The sequence below is a fragment of the Mixophyes fleayi genome, chromosome 4 (genome assembly GCF_038048845.1).
Source record: "Mixophyes fleayi isolate aMixFle1 chromosome 4, aMixFle1.hap1, whole genome shotgun sequence".
Lineage (NCBI taxonomy): Eukaryota > Metazoa > Chordata > Amphibia > Anura > Limnodynastidae > Mixophyes > Mixophyes fleayi.
In genome coordinates this window covers 128,533,749-128,557,403 of record NC_134405.1, presented here as the reverse complement: position 1 = coordinate 128,557,403, position 23,655 = coordinate 128,533,749, and the positions used below count along the sequence as shown (strand labels likewise).

General features: G+C 41.5%; 1 protein-coding gene across 2 annotated transcripts in view; it reads right to left on the bottom strand.

The window, feature by feature from the left end:
- Nucleotides 1–16,085: 16,085 nt before the first annotated feature.
- SNX22 (sorting nexin 22) overlaps nt 16,086–23,655 on the bottom strand; it is a 30,219-nt gene continuing 22,649 nt past the window's right edge. For both annotated transcript variants that reach the window (XM_075208215.1, XM_075208214.1), the window contains exons 6-7: nt 18,687–18,754; nt 16,086–18,143 (exon numbers count right to left, since the gene is read on the bottom strand). In XM_075208215.1, coding sequence (XP_075064316.1) covers nt 18,031–18,143; nt 18,687–18,754 — 181 coding nt within the window. In that variant the 3' untranslated portion in view covers nt 16,086–18,030. The remainder of the gene's footprint in view (nt 18,144–18,686; nt 18,755–23,655) is intronic.

Here is a 23,655-nt window from a genome sequence, read left to right as displayed (position 1 = left end):
CACATTGATGGGGGTGCAGAGGCGCACATCGATGGGGGTGCAGAGGCACACATGGGTGAGGGGCAGAGGCACATATGGATGGAAGGGCAGAGGCGCACATGGATGTGGGGGCAGAGGCACATATGAATGGAAGGGCAGAGGCGCACATGGATGTGGGGGTAGAGGCGCACATGGATGGGGGGACAGAGGCGCACATGGATGGGAGGGCAGAGGCGCACATGGATGGGGGTAGAGGCGACATGGATGGGGGGACAGAGGTGCACATGGATGGGAGGGCAGAGACCCACATGGATGGGGGGTAGAGGCGAACATGGATGGGGAGCATAGATGCACATGGATGGGACACATGGGCGCACATGGATGGGGGGACAGAGGCGCACATGGATGGGGGACAGAGGCGCACATCGATGGGGGTGCAGAGGCACACATGGGTGGGGGACAGAGGCACATATGGATGAAAGGGCAGAGGCACACATGGATGGGAGGGCAGAGGCACACATGGATGGGAGGGCAGAGGTGCACATGGATGGGGGGCAGAGGCACACATGAGTGGGGGACAGAGGCACACATGGATGGGAGGGCAGAGGTACACATGGATGGGGGGCAGAGGCACACATGGGTGGGGGACAGAGGCACATATGGATGAAAGGGCAGAGGCACACATGGATGGGGGGCAGAGGCACATATGGATGGGAGGGCAGAGGCACACATGGATGGGGGGCAGAGGCACACATGGAGATAGGGATGGAGCAGGTGGGTGAGATGACTTGGAGCAGCCCCCATGCCATTTAAGTTACAGATTTGTAATAAACACTTATTTACTGTGTACCGTGAGGAAGCTATTCACATTACCTTCTGCCTGGCCTGGCCTATGGAGGAGGCAGATGAAGGGGGGGGGGGGGGGGGTAGGGACACACCCCTGGGAGCTAGATGCTCTGTTTCCTGTGTAAATGACTGCACGCTGCCTCTTATGTGTTCCAGCCTACATAAATGCCAGTTCAGACTTGTGTTGCCTGGTCCAGGTGTTCCCAGAGAGGCAGCTCAATCCTGCCACTAATTCCTAGTTAACAGATAACTTAAATATTGGTTTAGCCTATAAACTGGCTGCCGCCACTGCTTATCTTGCAAAAGTTTAAACAGCCAAATAGGTCCATATTGAAAATAACACATTTCCAATTGAACTGTCAGCAGTCACAAGCAGAGGAATTTATTTTATATTTTTGTACATGGATATTTATTCTTATACCAAGATTCAGGAACATTTTTAATAAAATAACACATATTTATCAACATTTACCAGCTGAGAAGCTGTATTTATTACTAATAATTCCTACAATACAATATATTATGCAGAGTTTTTCAAATACACAATAATAATTGTAAACATAATGGGCCTGATTCATTAAGGAAAGTAAAGAAAAAAAATGATTAACTTTGAATCTTGGCAAAACCATGTTGTATTGAAGGGGGAGGTACATTTAAAATGTGAAGACAGATTTATAATTGGGGTAGAGCATGCCCTAGATCAACTTTTAACGTCAGTGTAAAAATAAAGCTATCAAGTATTTGCGCCCCACGTGAAAAAGCAGACAGTATTTTCTTCAAAATAATAAACTGATTTGCACCTCTTGCATTGCAACATTGTTTTGCCAAAGTAATCATTTCTTTGCTTTACTTTCTTAGCAAAACAGTATTAAGTACTATAATAAAACAATTAAATCTTAGTTAAAACAACTATCCATAAAATAATTAACCCCCCCCCCCCCAGGAAAACATGAATTGACGTGCTCATTATACAAAATTAAGAAAACTTAATTAAGAGGAAGAGGAGAGTCTCTAGCTGTAGGTAATGTTACTGTACAAGTTTGGCTGGCACTTGAAATTACAACATAGGCCCCATATATACATTACCAAAAATAAGTTAATGAATTCTAGGCTGTTCCTATATATAGCATAATACAGAAACATAGACGCATTGAAAATTTTAAAATGACAAAAGTTTTATTTTTATGTTATGTCCCATAAATCAGCTTCTCAACTTTTTGAGTCTTCTGGACTTACTCTTTGTGCTGTCTCTTTTTGCACGTTTAGATGGAATTGGACAGACATCTTAAACTCTATCTGGAGACCAGTCCAGGAGACTGAAATGAGAAGTTTCTCAAGTTAAGATCCTTAATGAATCAGGACCAGTATATTTTAGAAGTTATTTAGACTAACTTACACTATAGGGGAGATTCTATTGTCAGCAATGTGGCGCACGGATATCACACTGCGCACATTGCTGGCAATTACGGTAGCAGGCTCTGTTCATTTTTCCTGGCACCTCTATGGTAAAGACTTTAGTCATAACATGGTGCACGGTGTCTCCGAGCACGTTCCAGAGATACCTCACACTGAGCTGAATCTCCCCCTATGCCAATTAAGGTTACCTATATTAACAACAAGGGGCTTAACACTGCCCAAAAACGTTCATTGTTGTATTCAACTGTTGATAAATTACGAGGGGACTTTATTTACTTTTTTACACAAGACAGACTTCAGGAAAATACCATACCACACCTCTCTGTCCTCCTGGAGATTCCCATAAATATGGTACTATAAACATGCCCCAAAGTGAAATGGAGTAGCACTCATGACACCTAGGCAGGGTCGGACTGACCATCTGGCTTTTCTGGCAAATGCCAGAAGGGCCAATCGCCAGATAGGCCGGTCCGCATGCCGGCCGAGCAGCAGCACTCTGCGCGCTGCTCGGCGGATGGAGAGTCTGTGTCTGGCACCTATGTGAGTAATCACATGGGACAGCACCACGTGACAGGTGCCGTCCCATGTGATTACTTGCATAGGCGGCAGTCACTGATTCTCCGTTCTCAGAGCAGCGCGCAGGAAGGAGTGAAAGTGACCAAGACAGGTAGGAGAGAGCAGGACAGTCTGCCAACTGTCCTGAATCTGGTGGGGCAGTCCTGAATTTGGGTGACTGTCTCCCTTAATCAGGATTTGGTCCGTCTGCAAGTACAGTTGGGAGGTATGTCCTGCTTCACAACATACTGCTTGTGAAGGCAGAGCTGTGTGCTTCTAACAGTAGTGCCTGTGTATTTCTCTAAAGTGATAGCCATGTTAGGGGTCATGCTGTCTTAAATATCTTGGGCCTTAATCTATTTCTGGTTACAGGAAGGGAACTGATAGCTGCTCCCAGTTCCCGGACAGGACACAGCCTACAGCGCAAGCCGAGGAGCTCTAAGTATCACAAGATTTGGTAATCTCGTGAGACAAAGAACTTCCTTGCTCACTCTACAGGAAGTTCCCACCCTTATGGATGTCAGCAGCACCAGAAGCATAGATAAGTACAATGTGCTTGGGGTGTCATAATGTGCCTGGAGGGATGGCGTGATGTGGCTGAGAGGGGGTGATAAATGTAATGTATTATTATAATGTATGTATCAATGCCCCATGTTGGCCACACCCACAACACAATGAGGTCACGCCCTGTTCGGTGCATATTTTCTTTCCTGCTGGAACTGAGGTGGGCCTGTGTACTTTAAATGCCAGGGCTGATTTTTAGTCCCAGTCCGGCCCTGCACCTAGGTTACATTTTCTGAATTTGAATGCACAGAAGGATGCTATGCAACTGTTATAGTGAAGATCGGCATGAATTCACTATATCTAATTTAATTGTGCCTAACTCATGTCAATCCGCATTTTTTTTCTACCTCTTTTTTCACAATTACAAAAAATCCAAAAGAGTTAACATCTGATTTCAACACAGTTCTCTCTCATAACTGAGGTGATCAAATAAGTAAACCTCAATGGCTATGGCTGCTGGTTCTAAGTACCTTAATAAGCATATGGCCGAGGATGGTTCGTTTGACACTTGGAGATTGCTAAATCCCTTCTCTACAGATTATACTTTTTACACACATCATCATCGCACCTACTCCAGAATTGATGCTAATGGGATGTAGTGCACTAACTCAAACTTTATCCAAGACATCCATCCACTCCAACACATGGTCAGGACACTCTATTACAGATGCAACATTCGACCTAATAGAATCATCAAATGGGCATCTGTCTTGGGGATTGATTGAGGTGCTCCTAAAATACTCTATTTATTGTATAAACTCTCAAAATCAAGAATATTTTGATATTAACTTAGGAGCCTTCGCAAGTTAAATAAAACATTTTGCGAAAAAAGTAAAAAAGCAGATACACTATTGGCAAACTTGTTTTGAGTGTGAGGGGGTTCTGGGAACTCTTCCTAAGTTTGCACCAAGCACACAGATGTGATGAGAGAGTGAAAGAAGACAGACAAAATACATAAAGGGGGAGGTAATAAGGTAATTTAGTGATTGAGACACACTATCACAAGATGGGGGCAGAGAAACACACATGGGGGGGACAGAGGGAGGGAAACACAGGTACACAAATGGAAAGAAAGGGACATAAACACAAAGAGGGGACAGAGCTATGCTGACAGAAACAAAGGAGAGCACACGTGGATACAGAGTGAGAGAGAGAGAGAGAGAGAGAGAGAGATACAATAGACCTTACTCCAATGATCAGTAAGAGTTATTATTGCTGAAAACTATGCTGACTTTAGTTTCAATAAGGGATCAAAGTGGAAATTTAGAAGTGGCTGTATGAAAATGTAATGGAAATGTAAGTGAATGGAATCTGATAATTTTAGAATGAAGACAGCAGAAGAAGTGACCCTATGGCATACCACCATGTACTCCCACATCCACCACTGCTTCCAATAATGTGGAAAAAAATAGTTTAAAATTTATGTAAAAAAATAAATAAAAAAAACAAGCTTACATTCTTAAAAACCTTAATGAATTAAAAATGCTTTCTTCAAAGAATAAATTATTTTTAAATTATATTAATCTGTTCTCGCATTCCTGAGATGGCGATAACAGAACAGGAATTTCAGCGGTACAAATACCACCATGATACTTCTTAAACAGGCTTCCATGCAAACATTTGGAAACTCCCCTCTTAAAATCATGTGTTTGCCCCTGTCTGTGGAGGGAAAATACCTAGATTGAATAGGGCTAAACTAGTAAAACCAGCAACATAAGACTGATTAGGCCTCCCCATGTTTTAAAAATATTTTCAAGCTGTATAGTTAAGTCAAATTTGGATTCTAATATCCACTTAATTACTAAATTAATTAATAAACTCATATAATAGGGCACATGATCCTGCTTCATTACATTCATTTCTAATTGTTTAATTCTAATTTTGTTACAGTTTGTTCCTGAATGGATTCTGTCAGTATGTCATGTAAAATGGATTTGTTCTGCTCGTTAGGGAAACAATGTGGCATTTCTGGTGCATCAACTATCATACTATGCCGTCATTATATGTATGATGTTTTGCTAATGGACATCATCTGACTACCCAACTATATAGGTTGTGTTGTTAAGATGTTGGGTTATTATATAGAGCCCTGCATAGGCCACATGTAGTTTGTCTGGTTGGAATAACTAGTAATATTTAAGTACCCATCTAAGAGGTCTGCTCTCTAGCTTGTCAATTGTACCAATGCTTTTGTTAGGCCTTGTATAAATGCTGCTTAACCAATCCCCCATCATCTGATCTAAATTCTATAATTTTGGCACAGAAGTAATACCGCTTTCATACTGCCGCCCCGGCAATATCCCGGGTTTTTCAAGCCGGGTTTTTGCCGGGGCTCGGAGCGTCCCAGCTCAGAAACACCATTCATACTGCACCTCGGATCCGGGAATTTCCCGGGTTGACCCCATTCATACTGCACAAGTCTTTGCCCTGGCAATTTGTGGGAGTCATCACCAGAGCAGTTTTCATTGGCTGAAAAATGAAGACTGGATGCTGCTCCAGTGTTTAAATCCTGGCAGAAAAACCTGAACTTTGCTTCCTTTCACACAACTAGTATTTCCCAGACTTTGTACCTCTGTAATGTGGGATATCAGCTACATCAGACACCCAAATAAATACACAGCACTGCGCTTTAATCAGGACAAGTAACCTTTAAAGGGAAATATATATATATAAAAAAGTACAATAGTGATGGTATGCCTTCTCTATATATCTTCAATCATGTATACCCAATGGTATATTTATGTATGTAATAGCCATTAATAAAATTTCTGTAAACTGCCCTTCTTTTCATATACATTCTTTGTATTCTCCAGCTTTAAATCCTCCAGAGACAGGCAGACAGCCAATCATCTTGTTTTCTATGCAACCCGGGTTGAAAAACCCGGATTGCACCATTCATAGTGCAGGCAACCCGGGTCCGACCCGGGAATTACCCCTTGATAAATCCCGGGTTGAAGACCCGGGTTTTTAGACCCGGGATTTTTGACTTGTACCATTCATACTGCACCAAGACCCGGGTCGTTTGAGCTCGCCCTGGGAAAAACCCGGGATTTTGGTACAGTATGACTGGTACACTACCCTACAATATTTTTCCGGGATGGCATCATTCACAGATGCCCCATAGGGAAAAGATAAGTTCTGTATCAGGCGAAACTTCCCTGCAGCCTTTTTGGGAACCATCCCTACCGGTGAAACCACCAGGTCCCGATAAGGGGGGTTCAAAAAAGGCCCACACATCCGCCCGAGCACCACCTCCTTACCCACCTTCTCCGCTAAAATTTCAGGGATCAAACTGGCAGACTTCAGTAGTCTTAACCGACCCCACAATAGGCAACCTGAAACCATGAAGAAACCCATCCCATAAAGATTCCGCTGCCTCTTTTACCGGATAGCGGTCCAGCCATCGGCCGAGGCTGTTCGCATTAATTGGGGACCCAGCAGTCCGCAGCTGCGGCAGCCGGTCGACCACTGCCCCCCCCCCCCCCACCTCCTCTACTCGGCTAGTCACAGACCCTGACGGAGTGGCCACCTCCGCACCGCATACAAGCATGTGAGAACCTGCACGCCGCTCCGCGCGTGCACCCGGATTTGTTAAAGGGGTAACAGCGGCCCCTGGACACAAAGGGAATGCTGCTCCTGCCGCGACCCACCGGCCACCGCCATCCTACACCCTGACTTGAGTCACCCCCCCCCCCCCCCTTCCTGGGACACCTGTAACCAGGTCTCAACATCCCTGAAACCCAACATGAGGCTCGCATGTCCATCATATTTCTCCCTAAATGTCTCATTATATGCCAGCCACAACCCCGGGCGGGAGGAAGCATACAATTTATGGATCATGTGCATATATTTCAGCATGTCCATCCACTCAGAAGGGCATGTCTCCAAGTAACATGCCGCAAAAAGATAAGCTCCCGAAAGCCAGTTCTTATAAGATTTATAGTTCCCCTCACCTTCGCCACCCCGAGCGAGAGCCTGAACCACCACTTTCTTCCCCTTATCTGTCATAGCAAACATGTCAATGTATCTGCCCTTGTGGATCCTATCTCTGACCGACAACCTAACCCCTTGCAATATCCTTGTACTCGCACAGCGCAGCATTTAACCCCCCGTGAGGCGTGAACCTCTGGCCTGACCTGACTGCCTCCCGACCGCCCGATCCCCGTCTCGCGGCATAAAGTGCTTGTGCAATTTCTTAAGCAGTTTCTTGGGGCAAACCCCTGACCTATCAGATTCTGTACTGGAACTATAAAAATCAGACCAAACAGATTGAACATCAGGAAAATCAGACAACTCTTGCTCACCTTCAAACCCTGAACCGGCCTCCAACACCTGTGCATGACTTTCCACATCCGACCAAGCCTGGTAGCGCTCCTGCCGATCCTCCGATCTGGCCGTCCGATCTTCCCTATACACCCCGGCTTCTGCTGGGAAAGAGATGTTACTGCCAGAAGCTTGAGACAGAGAACCACGGGACGCTGACCTACGCCTCCTACCAACATCACTCAAACCACCTTGACTTCTGCCGTGCCCTCGAGCCCCACCGTGTCTCTCAACCCTTACGTCCCTAACCTGGGAACTGACATAATCAAAAGACATACGCCGCTCGTCCGAGCAACGTACCTCTGTGGCCAAGCCTACGCCGGCCCGCTGCACCTCAGACTGAACAAAAACTTGTGACTCCGCAGGACCGTGAACCTGCTCCGCTGGGATAGTATGAGAGGACACCCCCCCCCCTGGAGAACCCCTCATCACCGTCCCCTAAACACTTTTCCCTGCACACCCCCACCGGGACTAGCATGAACCACCTGACCCTGATCCACTTGCCCAGGGACCATCAAAGGAGCTACTAGATCAGGACCCCTAACCCTAACTGAAGACCTGCTACTGCCCCTACTTGAAAATACCCTGTGCCTACCCCTAGATATGCCAACACTGCCTGTATCAGGCAGGGGAACATGGGGTACACGGAGGGAGGAAGAACTACTCCCCCCTCCAAAATGACCGCCGCCACTAAAATGGCCACCGGGTACACAAGGACAGGGCCTGGACTCCTTACTAACGGGGGTAGGGTGGACCGCCACCCCCCCTTGCCCCCCCCGAGTACCTCATCTCCCTCCTGGAGATGTGCTGTGCCCGACTAACAGAAACGCTATGCGCTGGGTCCGCCGGCGAATGCGCAGACCGTGAGAAACCGCTCGGGGCACCGAATATCCCTCTGCTGAGGGCCTAGGAGGGGGACCCCTAACCCTACCACTGGAGCGGCGGACTGGAGAGGGGGACTGGCGGCTGGCCCGAGTGGGACTATGAAAAACATTGCGGACACCCACCATTGTGACAGACCATGAGGTACAAAAAACTAAAAAAGGGGAAAAAACAAAGAAAAGCACAAAAGGCAATAGAGAGGGGAAAAAGGGGGGGAGAGAAAAAAAGGGGGGAAACAGGGAGAGAAAACGGAGGAGGAAGGAGAGGGGGAGATGAAAAAACGGGGGAAAAATACACTGAAGGAAAAGCTGGGAAAGTAGGGAGAAAGAAATTAAGCTAGGATATAAGAGGAATAAAACAGAACAATTTAAACAAGAAAAAGAGCAATAAGGTGAACAGAAAACCAAGAAGCACTTGACAGTGGGAGGAGGTACTCATCCAACAGCCAGAACATCCAGATCTGCAATGGCTGAAATACACTCCGCCCATCCATCTTATAACATCTACACCCCTCCCCTATGACTCTGGATGGGCCTCCCCAAATAGTTAACTGATAACACTCCAGAGTATACTCAGTTAAAGATACAGCAAAACTTTTATTATCTTTCGTTCCTATGCAGATCTCAGTTCTTACTATCTTAAAGGATGTTCCAATGGGTCACTAAAGATGGCTGTCATCTAACTAAGCTCTGCATAGTCTGACACCACTTCTAGTAGTCCGTCCCTAAGTCTTTGAAAAGCTGTTGGCATCTCTCATTATGCAATGAGTAGTGTAAAATGTTGTTATTTGGTGCAATGGTAAGTCCTGCACCCTGTAATCTCTCTAGCATGGTTTTATTATCGATCATCCGTTCAGGACTCAACAAACACTTGTAACATAATTTTTAAAGTCCCCTTACCCCGACTCTGATGATGATATGAAGTACATTTAGCCCCACACTGTTGTGACAGACACTGTAATACTTGGGACATAAATTGAGTTGTCTTGTTTGAAAGAATTTCACAGTAAAATCCACATTAGAAAAAACTTGTAGTAAAGGATCCAGTAGCTACAGGTTAGAGATGCATGTTACATAATGCCACTGTCTGACATATTCCACTATGGTGAATGTGTGTTGTTTCCCAGTTTGGTTGGGTTTGCTGAGTGGCCCAAATAGGTCTACTGCAATCCATTGGAATGGCTCCTCAATTACTGGTATTGGATATAATGCAACACAACTCCCCAACAATATTTAGTGACCTCTTGGGATATTCCTGGATATTCCTGGTAAATAAAAGTTTTCTGCTGACCATCTCTGTATTGTAGTAATTGTAGTAATTTGCTGGTGTCTGACTAGTGGTATCATAGTTTCCTATTTAGCCACAATTAATCAAGGTGTTTTATTCACTAATCTGGTTTGTTTAGGTGTCTGCATACAATATATTTTCTCTACATTAACTTTCTACATCTTGCTCTTGACAATGTTGTTTTTAAGGTTTACTAGACTAGGGTCACAGCAATTTATTGTATTTAGTCTTCATCTCCTGCTCCTGCTTTATCTTCAGTTTGAAGTAGACAGGGATAGTAGCCAATCAGGTCGCTGTAATGCTCAAAGCATCACAGATTATATCAGATTGAAAAAGTGCTGATTATTTGGAGGCAGTGATATGTTCACTTGTGGATAGGGCTGCATGTGCCAGGGACATGTGAATGGAAATGCAGATAAGCAGAAAGCCACAGACTGCGAGTTAGATAGTGGATGGTACAGGGTCCCCCAAAATTATGGAGATAGAATATGCGGATTAGTTGTGCGCACCGAAGATTTTGGTAATTACCTGGATCCGCTTACATGGTAAGAAGTCCTTACCTCTATTACTGCTGAAAGTCAATTGCCATCTGCTGGCTATAATCACGGAACCGCTACATCCTGGAGGTATGTGGAATCTTTATTTCAGACAGCCTCTGAAGCCGTAAGAAGCTGTATCTCCGTTGGATGTTTAATATATGACTGTGGTTATCTACACGGGATTTCATTTTTTTCTCTTAGCCGCGGCTGCGGTATGAAATCTCATCTTGTTGAAAATTATTCCTATTTATTTGATCTTGTGATTATGTGTCCGCATACCGGCTATTACTAATATTTGACCTTAATGAGGATGGTCCCGAGGATCTAACTTTGCAAAGCTACAGTTCATTGCATGGACATGTAATTGTCTATACACATGTATATATATTATTTTCAAAGTCATCTATAGAGAGAGTTCGGCTTTTCCTCTCCTATATCTTGAAAGATCAAAATTCCATGAATATTTCAACAACCTTTACCAGCTGGTGATATAGAAGTCATTGGGTTGTTGTATTCCTTTATATGCATGTATGCATGTTATTCAGGTTATATGGTCTGTATTTTACTGAACTTATATTAGAGCTTTTCTACTTCCTTCTTTAAAAAGGGCAAGTGTATACGTACATATGTATTTCATACCACATTTATGGTGGTTATGTGTGTTTGATATATGCATTCTGTACATTTTCTAATGAATTTTATTAAATGCTGAATAGGTACTTCTGTGCAACTCTCTGTTTTCTTTTCTTTGTATAAGTTTATACATCTAACTTAATTTGAAAACAGTGAAGACCATATTCACAATATGCCATATCCATTTCTGCTCACCATGCACGTGGAGGGTTTTGAAAAACTGTTCTAGTTTTAGCTGTCATTTATAACTTTTCTGTTAAAATTGCAATAAAAACCTGTGTATTTTTTAAAGCATAAATCACTCATTACAGTGTTATTTTTTTACTTACATTTTTTCTTCAAGCTTCTATTAATGATGACTACCACAGTCACATGACATAATTTTACAAGGAAAGAGGCTCAACTCACAGACCAGATAAGCTCGTTCACTAGGAGAGGTGCAAATGTGTTGAGAGACTGTGCAGCCATATGACTCTTCCACACAGAGGAAGCTGGTTACTATGGGTCTGATTAATTAAGTAACGTAAATCACGACATGTGTCATATTTTGTGTAAAAATTGCTCTGTGTATGCTCAGAAATGGACTATACGTCAGTGAATGCAAGTGCATGCAATTCATCTTCAAACATAAAGGTCACCATAAAAGAAGTTTATTCATTACTGTGTGGATCCGAATCTATTTATAATTTATTTGACTTGTATACCATTCATTGGACTTGTGTGATGTTAGTCCTGTATATATTGTTATTGGTATATAACAGGTAGCACCCAAAAATGTTTATCCATTCTTTGTTATGACAAAGGTAATTTCCGACAGACTATGATTTCAACGGCAGAACGGGGGAGGGAAGGGGTGTGTGCACGTAGGCAATGTACGGGCGTGCCAAGGTCGGGCACACTGGGTTGGGTATTATTGTTCACCGACTACCACAACCCCAACAACAAACAGTGAAACTGTGCTTACTGACAGACATGTAATAGTGACTGCTTGAAAAACAGACTTTAAAGGATTTTTGACGAATGAACATCCCGTCCGGCCAAAATGACGTCAGTTTGCAGGGGGACACTATGATTGCTGCTATTAAGGTGCTGATTTAAGGAGGCGCAGGCTGTAGAATGTTTTTTACAAAGCCTTTTACATTCTACAGTGTGCGCCTCCTTAAATCAGCACCTTAATAGCAGAAAACATAGAAATCCATCCGATGCAAGCTCTGGACATCTCTGAGGTATGTGATTTTTAGCCATATCACTTCCACCAGTTACAGGGCACATACATTTTCTTTATTGGTTATCAAAACAGAACAGTACATTTGGTAATTGGAACAAATATACTAGGTACATTTGCCGATGAGGCAACAAATATGCAAAACATTATATACCATGAAGCTCACGTAATTACCATATATAAATATAAACCACTGAAAAGAAATCATAAAATATGGAAACATAACCAGGTAGAAAATTAAATGGGGGAAACGGGAAAAGCAAACCCGGAAGACAGACCAATAGGGACAGGCTGGGAGATGGGAGGAGAAGGAACATATTTTAATATATCTGTGTTAAGAGGATTAAGATATAGAAGAGATAAGATAACATCCAGTTCGCCTGGATGAATATTATATGTAATTTATGCGCCGGCTGGGTTTTACTATGTACTATCCCCGAGAAGAGAGCTGAGAAGCGGGATAACAAGTATGTCGGGATCAGCTGTAAGGGTAACTAGCATCATATCTCACATCTCAATCCATTAATGACGTATAGGCAGCTATCTTGGTGGGAGGAGAGAAGTATGAATTGTAAAGTGTTTAGTCCTTGAAGTCTAACCATCTAAACCACGTATCTCGGAATACCTCATAATTGTCAGCTGCTGCAGAAGTGATATCATTCATATCCATAAAGAAATCAATTTTGTAGAACCAATCGTAAATAGTTAGAGGAGTGGGGATCACTGCCTAGTGGCATTGCTAAAGGTGCTTTAAAAAGGATTTTTTATATCTGGAAATATGCATCATTGACCAGTTTAGGAGCCTAAACATTGGATCACTGGTAACACCCTCCCCAAGGATCTCACTGGAGAGACATAACACAGTGTCCTCGCCAACATAAATTGGATACACCTATGTGCATCTTACTCAGGACATCTGTACCAGCTAGAGAGTAATTTAAATTGTGTTTGAACTACGCATATGCTTGGAGAACTAGCGTGTGCCATCTGAAAGAAAAAATCCACTTACTCTCCTCAATATCAAGTCCAAGGTCCCTCTCCTTTGTACAACTTGTACTGTGGCACAGAGCTGTACAAATCCTCAATGATTAGACTGTATCATTTAGAGGTTGAATGAGAAGGGTAATGAGGGCCTGAATATAAGTGCACCAGTGGCGTAAGGTCTCTGTGGAGCCCTCTAAGCAAACTTTTAGCCCAAAAAAAATGACGTACTCCATTGGTATCCACCAGCTGACCCACCAACAATATCCCCGCCTCCAGACAATTTTTAAGAGCAATGAGATTCAAACCTGGTGGGGACTGAGCATTTACTACATTATTACATTATGGGAGAGACCATTGAGAAAATAATTTTCCAGTATTTAAGTTTTTCCAGCAAGCAGGAGTAGGGGTAATTATTGGATGCGAGATCACAGGTTCTGGAATTGTTCATTGGACATGGATTGTTCCTCAGTCTCTATCCATTACTTTGCAACCATGCCTCTAGTCCATTCTAGTAAGCTATTTAACAAATCAGCTTCATAGTAGCTAGAGACATGATGGAGTTGGAGGTCTCTGTGATTTGATTTTTTCTATATAGTACTTCTAGCTTTAAACAAGGCCTTATATCATTCTAAATGAAGTCTCTCATTCTCTTATCATTATCTAGATGTCTGAGAACCACTTGTGGGGTATGTGGTTTGGTAATGTCTGTAGAAGGTATAGTATTTGAGGTAGCAATTTCATATTGAGAATGTTAATTCTTTCTATCCAAGTTCTTAGATTTTCAATCATTTAACTTGCGGAGTTTGGACAACAGAAGAAAGAAATTAGTGTGGAAAATATTATTTAAATGTTTTGTGATATGAACTCTCAAATATTTTATATGGGACTTATGCCATACAAAGGGAAAAGCATGTTTCAGGCCCTCTATCAGCAGTGTTGTAAGTTGTAGTGCTACAGTCATTTACTTTAAAATGAGATAATTTACCAAACTCTGTGAGTTTGTTTAACAATTGGGAAGTGACACAATTAAATTGGTAAGTGTCGCAAGCAGATTATTCTCAAACAGGACAAGCTTATATTCTTTATCTTTTGTCCTAATTCCTGTTATATCGGGTTAATTAAAACCATTTTTTTACTTCTTGGCAAGCGCACAAATCACTAGTTCACTAATATTAGAGGTATGTGCACATGCTCAGGTGTAAAAAGTGTATTATACGCCTAGAATGCAATTTACATTCAACTTAACATAAGGCCCTGTGACTCTCACTTTCACATTTGTACATAAATATCTCTTGCATAGTGGTTTAAAGATTAATTCCATCTTCCAATAATATATGCAATAAAGCTAATATGCTATATGTCTAAGAAATGTGTTTTTGTTATATAATTATGTCCCTTGACATACCTTTTGTAGACACTTATGTGAATTCCAGTTACTGTTTTCTGGCGTGGTATCTTTTATACATGTGATGCTGGTGGAGGGAGGACAGCCTGCAGAGCCCTCACAGTGTTGGTTGCATCAGATACAATTTGACAGAGCTAACAGTAGCAGAGAAGTCAAAACAAAATGTAGGGAAATGGAAGAGGTTAGGCCAGATAGCCCTAAGGCCAGGTACCATTAAAAAATCATGCTTATCTAGCATTTTTTAGCATGTTGAACTGCTTATATTGTTGTATATGTTAAATGGATCAATATGATCACTTACAGAATTGGCTACTGATGTTTACACCACTATAACTAATTTTGATATGAATCCAGTGCGCATTACATAGGATAATTTTTTGCTACTGGAGAGACGCACTGAGGCAGGGCCGTAACGAGGGTGGTGCGGGCGGTGCATTCGCCCAGGGCGCAAAGCCAAGTGGGCGCAGCAGCCGCCCGCTACCTGCCTTTATACTTTCAGCCCTTAAGTTCCGCTAAAGGGCTGAAGAAGAGAGAGAGGGAGAGATTAACTAACCAGAGTTTGATGCTTCACTCCTTAACTTCCGCCGTGGAACGCATGTGCGTTCCACTGACAGGAAGTTCGACATTTGGAACGCAAATGCATTCCAAATGCTGAACTTCCTGTCAGTGGAACGCACATGCGTTCCACGGCGAAAGTTAAGGACAAGCATCAAACTCTGGCAAATTAATCTCTCTCTCTCTGTCTCGCCTCTCCCTCCCTCCTCCCCCTCCTTAGATGGGGGGCACCGGTGCCCTGTCTCGCCCAGGGCACCAAAATGTATAGTTACGCCACTGCACTGAGGGTCACAAGGTCACATGACCAGGCAGATGGTGGCGTCACAGTGTTCACACGCACATGTCCCTAGGAAACGAGCGCTGAAAATGCCAGGGATAGGAGAGGCTCTTTCATTACCTTGATCTCCCTATTCCTGGACCAGAAAACCTCGGGGGCACCATTGTTTGGAAACAAAAAGTCCCCTCCTTCAAACCCATACTTACCTACTTTCTTCAGCTCCCTTCCGGGAGCCAGCCAGTGGAGGGGGGCGTGAGGGGGCGGGGCGGGCAAAATCGCATCATTTTTTTTCAGCAAACTATATATAACATTGAAGAAGATAGGAGAAAAGGTGAGGGCTCAGATCTTACCCTTTGGCTTCAAAATAAACAAAAGGACCCACATTTTTCAAGGAGCCTATCCTTAAAACTAGGGTATCCCTCTGTTTGCCTTTCTAAATAATTTTTAAAAGAAAAAAAATGTTTTTAGAGGGGGAGGGGGTGCTATCATCCCTTCCCTATTACTATTAATTAAACCAAACTCTCCCCTCATTTACAAAATACAAGGGAATACCCACATTTGAAAAACGTGAGCCCTATTACTTATTGTCTATTAAACACATGTAATCACCAGACAAAGAACCACATACATATTTATGTAAGAAAAAGGAATTAGATAGTGTAAAGAGGTACCAGGGGTACATATATATCAGTCAATCAATAAAAATGGGGTACTATTCTTGTCAGGATCCCAGCAGCACAACAATTTCCTCAACTTTAATTTAGAACATGACTGAGATATGTTAAAATGTTTCCTCTATGGCATCTCCTGTGTATTCCAGGCTTGGGTTATAAAGGTAACTGACCCCAGATTTGAGTCAGTAAGTTGTATAGTTTTATGGATGGGATAATTTCCCCACCTTTGTTTAGCCTCTGCAACCTTTACAATGCACTCATCTCATATTTGAGGGGTGGGTGGAATCACACAAAAAGGGTTAGTTGCATAGGGATGCAAATATAAAATAGGAAAAGTCAACTCATACAATTGTGGTACCATCTTATCGCAGCTATTAATAAAGTTATGACAATCTCATCCTTTCACTTGTGTGCCAAATCTATTGTGTCACATTCCGGAGATTACTGTGCATTCTATTACTGGGTTATAAAAGTCAACGGTATTTTTATAAAGATACAACATCTTCTAAAAAAAAAACAGGGTAATATTTGTGTGGGACTTGCACAGAAAAATACTGATATTGAAGGCAGAATGTGATGAGGCCAAAATGGCTCAAATAGGCTCAGCAAAGGGGCGACAAAAATGCCTTAGCAGAAAAGAGTTTAAAACTGTCCATTCCTTTTCCTGTGTTTTATTACAAGTACATTATATGAATTGGGTCAAATCTCTATTTAATGAGGTTAAATAAATAAGATCAAAGTCTTCATGCTTATGTGTTCAAATAACACCCATGTGGGCTATGTGTGTTTTGTTTCCCAACAACAGGAGTACAGCAGAGCAGTCACTATCTGGGTTGAGCCTCAGACTCCCAAGAGCTTGTTCTGAGATACGCTCCTTTCCCTGATGAGCTCAGGTACTTTACACAGAAATCATTAACTCGGAATTTAGCAGGTTTCATTTTATTGGAATTAGTACCCAAAAAGAAAGAAGGAGACAGTTACAGCCTGTGAAACATAATATCCCATGAATGTCGAGGTATTCTGCTGTACCACAAATATAAGTCCTAGCTGTGCTTCCACTTCTTTCACATCCAGATGGGGCAGTGACATGGTGCCTGTGATGGACAGCGGGGGCCAGTTTCTGCCATGCAACACTCCTTATCCACACGTAACAGGCTTAGCCAGAGCTCCAAAATGTAAGGCCCCTTCTGTCTCAGGAGAAATGCCCGAGACGCATATGATACCATTCTTATAACCAACATTGGTATGCTGTAAGGTATGAGATATGGAGACACCACTCTGGAAAAAAAGCTGCCTACAGCCTTGTTCTCTATGAGGGTCATCTGATTTGGCTTCATTCTGTGATTTTACAGGCTCTCTGTAAGCCGGAGAGCAGGCGTTCATGAAAAGTAACAACATCCCATGATATGTTTAGATTTGTCAGCACTGGTGGCACTGCCTTCACATTATGCTTAAATGCATAGACTGCAATGCTTGCAAATTGCATTGTACTTCAATATCTGGACCCGGAGGAATCCATAAACAGCAGCCGTGCTGTTGTTCCCATTCAGAGAGGTATTCTTCCACAATCATGGGTCATTAGTCAGTGTATTCTTGTGTCAGGAAGGGTATCCAGCATCAGCAACATTTTACTTAGTGTCTGTAGAATTCTGTATCCATGTCCTTTATGCTGGGAAATATACATAAGTTTTTGCTCCCTAACCTAGTATTGCACACTCCAGCCTGAACAAACACTGTCATTTGGCATCAAGCCATATCTTCCCTATTTCCTCCAAGCAGGTTTATCCGATTCAGTGAATATCACAGAGATCCAATGCGTCAATACAAACGAGACATTATCCATCAGGAGAGAATGGAATCATTCCTGTGACAGTTGTCTACTGCTGTCACTGCACTTGTCTGCTTGGTGGGAGCTTATGCATGACTGTAGTTGTGTCCTTTTGATTCTTCTGGTATAGTCCTTGGAGAACTCCATGTAACACTATGTCCTCAAGCATATCTGTTATAGAGGAAAGACAAATGATATTAAACTGTACAGTTGATATTCCACTAATACACGGATATTCCACATCTGCACTTGGCTGGTCAGTTACAACAAGTGACACCACAGCTTAATGTAGAGCGCCGTACAGAGTTGGGGAGCTGCAATCACTTGGGATTCTTACTTATATGTAACATACACCAGCACTCAGATCAGTCACTCTGCCCTGTAGGTAGTGGACATCCAATTTAACACTTTCAATTCTGGTGCTAGAAGAGTCATTTCCAGGTTGCACATGGGTTACTGGGTAAGGATCACTTTAATTTAAATTATGTTTCTAATTGGCTGAATGCTAAAATCTAGATTTATTATCTTGATTAAATTTAAATATCTATTTGTAAAGGATATTTGTTAAGGCGGCTTGGCGGAGATGGCTTGTTTTTGGGAAAGTATATTTATTTAGTAGAGAATAACGTGCTATAAGTGATTTTGTGGACAGAACACTGATAGGGTTGGGCTGGGGGTAGTGTGGTACTGACTTAATACTGGAAGATATCTTACCTGTATCTGGAGGAAAAATATACAGATCCTTGTAAAATCCTACCACCGCTTTGTGCGCTAATTTAGAACTGTGGGGGAAAAAAATCAAAGGATTTATTTCAATTATTTATTAAATCCTTATTTACAGAAAAGATCAGTCATATTCAGAGTAACAGCCGATAAACAGATGTCTATTAAACATGACATACAAAATACACTCTCACTTTTGCTATTTAGGCATTAACCTAAGGCCCGATTAAAGGAATGGAGGCCCCAGGGCCAATGGGGCCTCCATTCCCCCATGAGGGCCCCCCTGTGAGCCGCAATGTGTGACCAGTGTTAAATAGATAAAGACAAATCTCTGATCTAACCCTTTGATAAATTAAAAGAAGAGCTGTGATTGGCATTATCTGCAGAAAACAGCCTTTTCCAGATTTTTTGCTCATCGCAACTTAATAAATAGACTCCTAAGTATGATGGGCAGTCAGCTATCACACTTATGTCAGACTGATTGGATAGAAACAAGCACTACTGAGGAACAACTGACAGGAATATTTAGCCACCATGTATCAATGTGCTACATGCACACACAAAGGACCTTCTCTATAAAGGTTTCCAGCTTACATATGATACAACTTGAATAGATTAGGTAGAACGCCTCTATAAATCTCTGTTCATTCTGTTCATGATTTCTTTAAATCTTTAATCTTTAACAAAACAAATGCTTTAATTATATTTACATATAACATGGGCTGCCAGAGGGAACTTGAGGACTGGAGTTGAGATACAAAATATGTAAGGAGACAGTAAACAATGGAAACAATGGGATAAATGGGATAAGACCCAACAAAGACTTCCAAATGTGTGACTTGTGCACACTTGGGTATAGAAATGTTGAATGCATGTAATTATACTTACTGTGGCTGTGAGAGGAGAAATCAGTGACAAAGATACAAAGTTCAACTTACACTTATAAACTTATATGCGTGTAACATATTATTTTACTCCACAAGCCTCCCTTGTGGAAATGTAGGTGTAGACGTCACATTTGACCACTAGAGGGAGCACCTATTTTGCAGATGAATCACCATCTGTCCCTTTTTAATTCTATAGTACTATATTGGTCAGGCTGCCACAAGGGGGTTACAATGGTCACTGGAGTGGGGGCCATGGTGAAAAGGACACTTTGACCTCTGACATGTCATAAAGCAGCATTTCTATAGGTGTCAGATGCAGAACAGTCCAAAGACTTTGCTGCCTCTTTCTACCTCCAAATATTTTTCAGAGGTGTTGCAATATTGCTTGCAATAGTTATAATCATTATATGTTCACATAGTTACAGATTTATATACTTAAAAAGTTGGGTTTCTCCCACCTATGCAAAATTTCTGTATGTCTGCTATGTCCGATATTATTAATCTTGCATTTTGCATGTTTGGTCCTCAGAGAGACTGAACCAATAACCCACATAACACAATAAATGGAATAAAATTAGGGAAAGCTGAAAAGGAAAATAAGATAGATATTCAGAATTCCCAGCAAGTATTCCTATGGCTGCAGAGATGAATGAAATCCTGGGATGCATGAAAAGGTGGATACATATACATAATGCAAACATACAGTCATGGCACCGTTGCACTTTTTTGAAATAACTAACATTTTCCTCTTAGCAAAAGGTGAAATTAACAACAGTATTTGGTCTCCACAATTATTTTTCTGTTAATATCACAGAACCTTTATATCAAATTCTGTATTCTGAATGTAATTGTATATATCCTTTTAAATCAGAAAATTAAAATATATGCTATTGACAAAATTATTGATACCCTAGACTTAATATTTGGCATCACAGTCTTTGGTCAGAATAACTGCAGTCAACCACTTCCTACAGCCATGGATGAGCTTCCTGCACCTCTCTACTGGCAGGTTGGTCCACTCTTCATGTGCAATCTGCTCCAGTTCTTCCAAATTTGAAGGTTCCTTCTCCCAGCTCCCAGATCTCTCCACGTGTTCTATGGGATATAGATCTGGCAATTTTGCAGGGGAAATTTGAAGCGGCAATGGCTTTCAAGGCAAAACTTGCCTTGAAAGCCATTGCCATTTTAAATTTCCTCTGCAAAGTCAACAAATATTGCCGACTCTCAGAAACCAATGCTTAATACATTTGCCTCCTGGACTCATTGCTGGCCGCTTCAGGACAGTCCAGCGTCTTGTTTTTAACCAATTACTGGGTACTTTTTGAGTTCTATTTGGGGTAAACTTCCTGCTCGAAGATCCATGACCTTCAATGGAGACTTAGTTTTTGAAACTGGGTTCAACATTTGCCTGGTAATCTCCAGATTTCATGGTGCCATGCACATTTTCATGGCACCCAGTGCCAGTTGTAGCACAGCAGCCCCAAAATATCACTAAACCTTCTCCATGTTTTACTGTATGGAAGTTGTTCTTTTAATTTTGATCTCTATAAATATAGGGGTCATGTACTTTACTAAAAAGCTCTAATTTGGTCTCATCTGTCCACAGGATATTCTGCCAGAAGGAATCTGGCTTGTATAGATGTGTTCTGGCAAACTTCAGTTAGGCTTTCTTAAATCTCTCTCTCAGGAGCCCTTCTGAGCCTCCTACCATATAACGTCCTTTCATTGAACTGGGCGTTAGATGGTGTGAGTGGAAACGGTTATACCTTGTGTCTGTAACTTTACTCTGCTTGAGAGTTGACCTAGTTGCTTTTTCCATTCAAGCAATCCTGTGCTACAATATTCAATCAACTTTTCTATTTCCAAGGGGGTTATAATAACATTACATATGGTAAAAGTCTCTGGTGATCTACTATATAAATGCCTAGTGGCGTGTGTGAAAAAAACCCAAAAACAAGCTGCAGCGCCACCTGCTGGGCAGAGTTATACACTGACCTATATATTTCTTGAAGGAGAAGTGACAGTTGGGGTGACAGTGGGGAGTTTTTAACACCTTAAGTAGCTTGATGAAGAATGTGGCGATGAAGATGAAGTATGAGGTGATGGAGACAAATAATGAGGTGGTGACATGTGGACAAAACCACGTTAAAAAAGGGCGCTTGCGTCGGGAAGTAACGCTCTTCCCCTGAGGAGGCCTGGGCTAGGCCCAAATGCATGACAAGAACCTTTTTAACACCTTAAGTAGCTTGATTTGACTAGAATGCATGAGTATCATGCACGGGTTAACTTGTAGATCTATATATTTATATAGCCTTGAAATTGTCCAAGCTGGGCTACAATCTTCTGTCTGACCTCAATTTTTTTTCTTTTCTTCATGCTCATTGCAGTACATACAGTGACACAAAACATTACAATGAGTCCTATTCTATATTCTTTTCTCTGGTTTCATTTTTATATTGCAGGTACACACAAGTGAGTTCATTTCTAAAGTGAATGATAATTACCTGCTTGAAATCTAATTATTTCTAACTAATTCAATCATTTTGATTAGACAATTTAGGAATTTCTGTATGGAACAAGCTACGACAGTATATTTTTCTGCTTTTTGTGTTGATGCTAATATATTTTTTATCAGTTTCAACAGTTTTCTGGAAGAATTGGTGCATTATTACAACAAATTTCAAGGGTGCCAATTGTTGTATCCATTGTAAATAACACTATCATACCTCTCAACTTTCCCTAGATGGAGTCAGACCATAAAGCACTTAAAGCGACATACAGTGCAGAGACCCCTCTAAAGTTGGGGCTGTCCTGGCATAGTTGGGAGGTATGCACTAGCTAGACCACATCTTGAACATGGGGGACAGTTTTATGCAGCTCAATGTAAGAAGCACCAAGTAGAACCTGAGAAGGTTCAGAGGTGGGAAACATCATTATTAAACTATAGAGAGGTTAAAAAAAAAACTATTTTTGAAACAAAACTGTGATTAAGATTACCTACTATCTATAAATATTTAAAAGGTAAATGCAAAGATTGAATTTCTTGTCCCAAGCCTTCCATTGTGAACAGAAGAAAAAAGTTAGGACGGGGTTCTTTACTGTAAGGGTGGTTAAGCTGTGGAATTCTAAACCATATGAGGTGGTGAGAGCAAAATCATTAGCAGAATGTATACGCTGATTGAAAGTCTTTGTTACAAGAAATGGTACATGTAGCTATAATTAGTAGAAACTAAAAACAAAATGGTATGAAACACCAGCACTAAACCTAAAGATGTAATATATAAGAATAATTTTATAATGAATACACTTTAGTTATCTGGTTTATTAGTGGGTATAAAAAATATTTTCATTTTTTCTATTAAATTCACTAAAACAATCTTTATGTATATACTTTGCAGATGTTTGTTTTTTTTTTTATCATATTTGTTGTTAGATTGTTTGTTAGTTCAAATGGCTTCATTATATGTAAACATAGCTGTTTGGTATTTTATCACAGGAGATTTAGTCTGTTAAGTGAGTTTTAATAAACGCTGTATATTTTATGTGTTTTATTTGCCGTTTGGTTTAAAATGAACAGATGTGTTGAAAAATGTTCCTCCCCAAGCACCACTATCCTGGGTGCCATAAGTATATGAGAGGTCTGCAAACTAGCTGGAAACGTGTAGCATTATGGTGCTCCGTCTCCTGTCTACCAGCTAATATGAGGTGCGGAGAGGAGGAACAGCCAGAAGTTTTGCTATGTTATTACTGTATCTTGTCAATAATTAGTAGAAAACATTATGTGGATTAATGAACCAGTGATTTAATCTGATTTAAGCTATTTTTGGAGTCAGGTAAGAATTTCTCTCCCACTATCTGGCTACATAGGCAACTGTCGCACTGGGGGGGGTTTGTTTTGCCTTCATCTACACAAGTAGAATTTATGAAAGGTTGAACTTGATACAACTGTGTATTATGCACTATTAATATCCATTAACATTAACACATGATAAACTTTGGAGGCCTGAATGAACCGGACCTAGACCATTAAAGTAATCATATGTGACAATTAACACTTTTATAAATGGCCGACT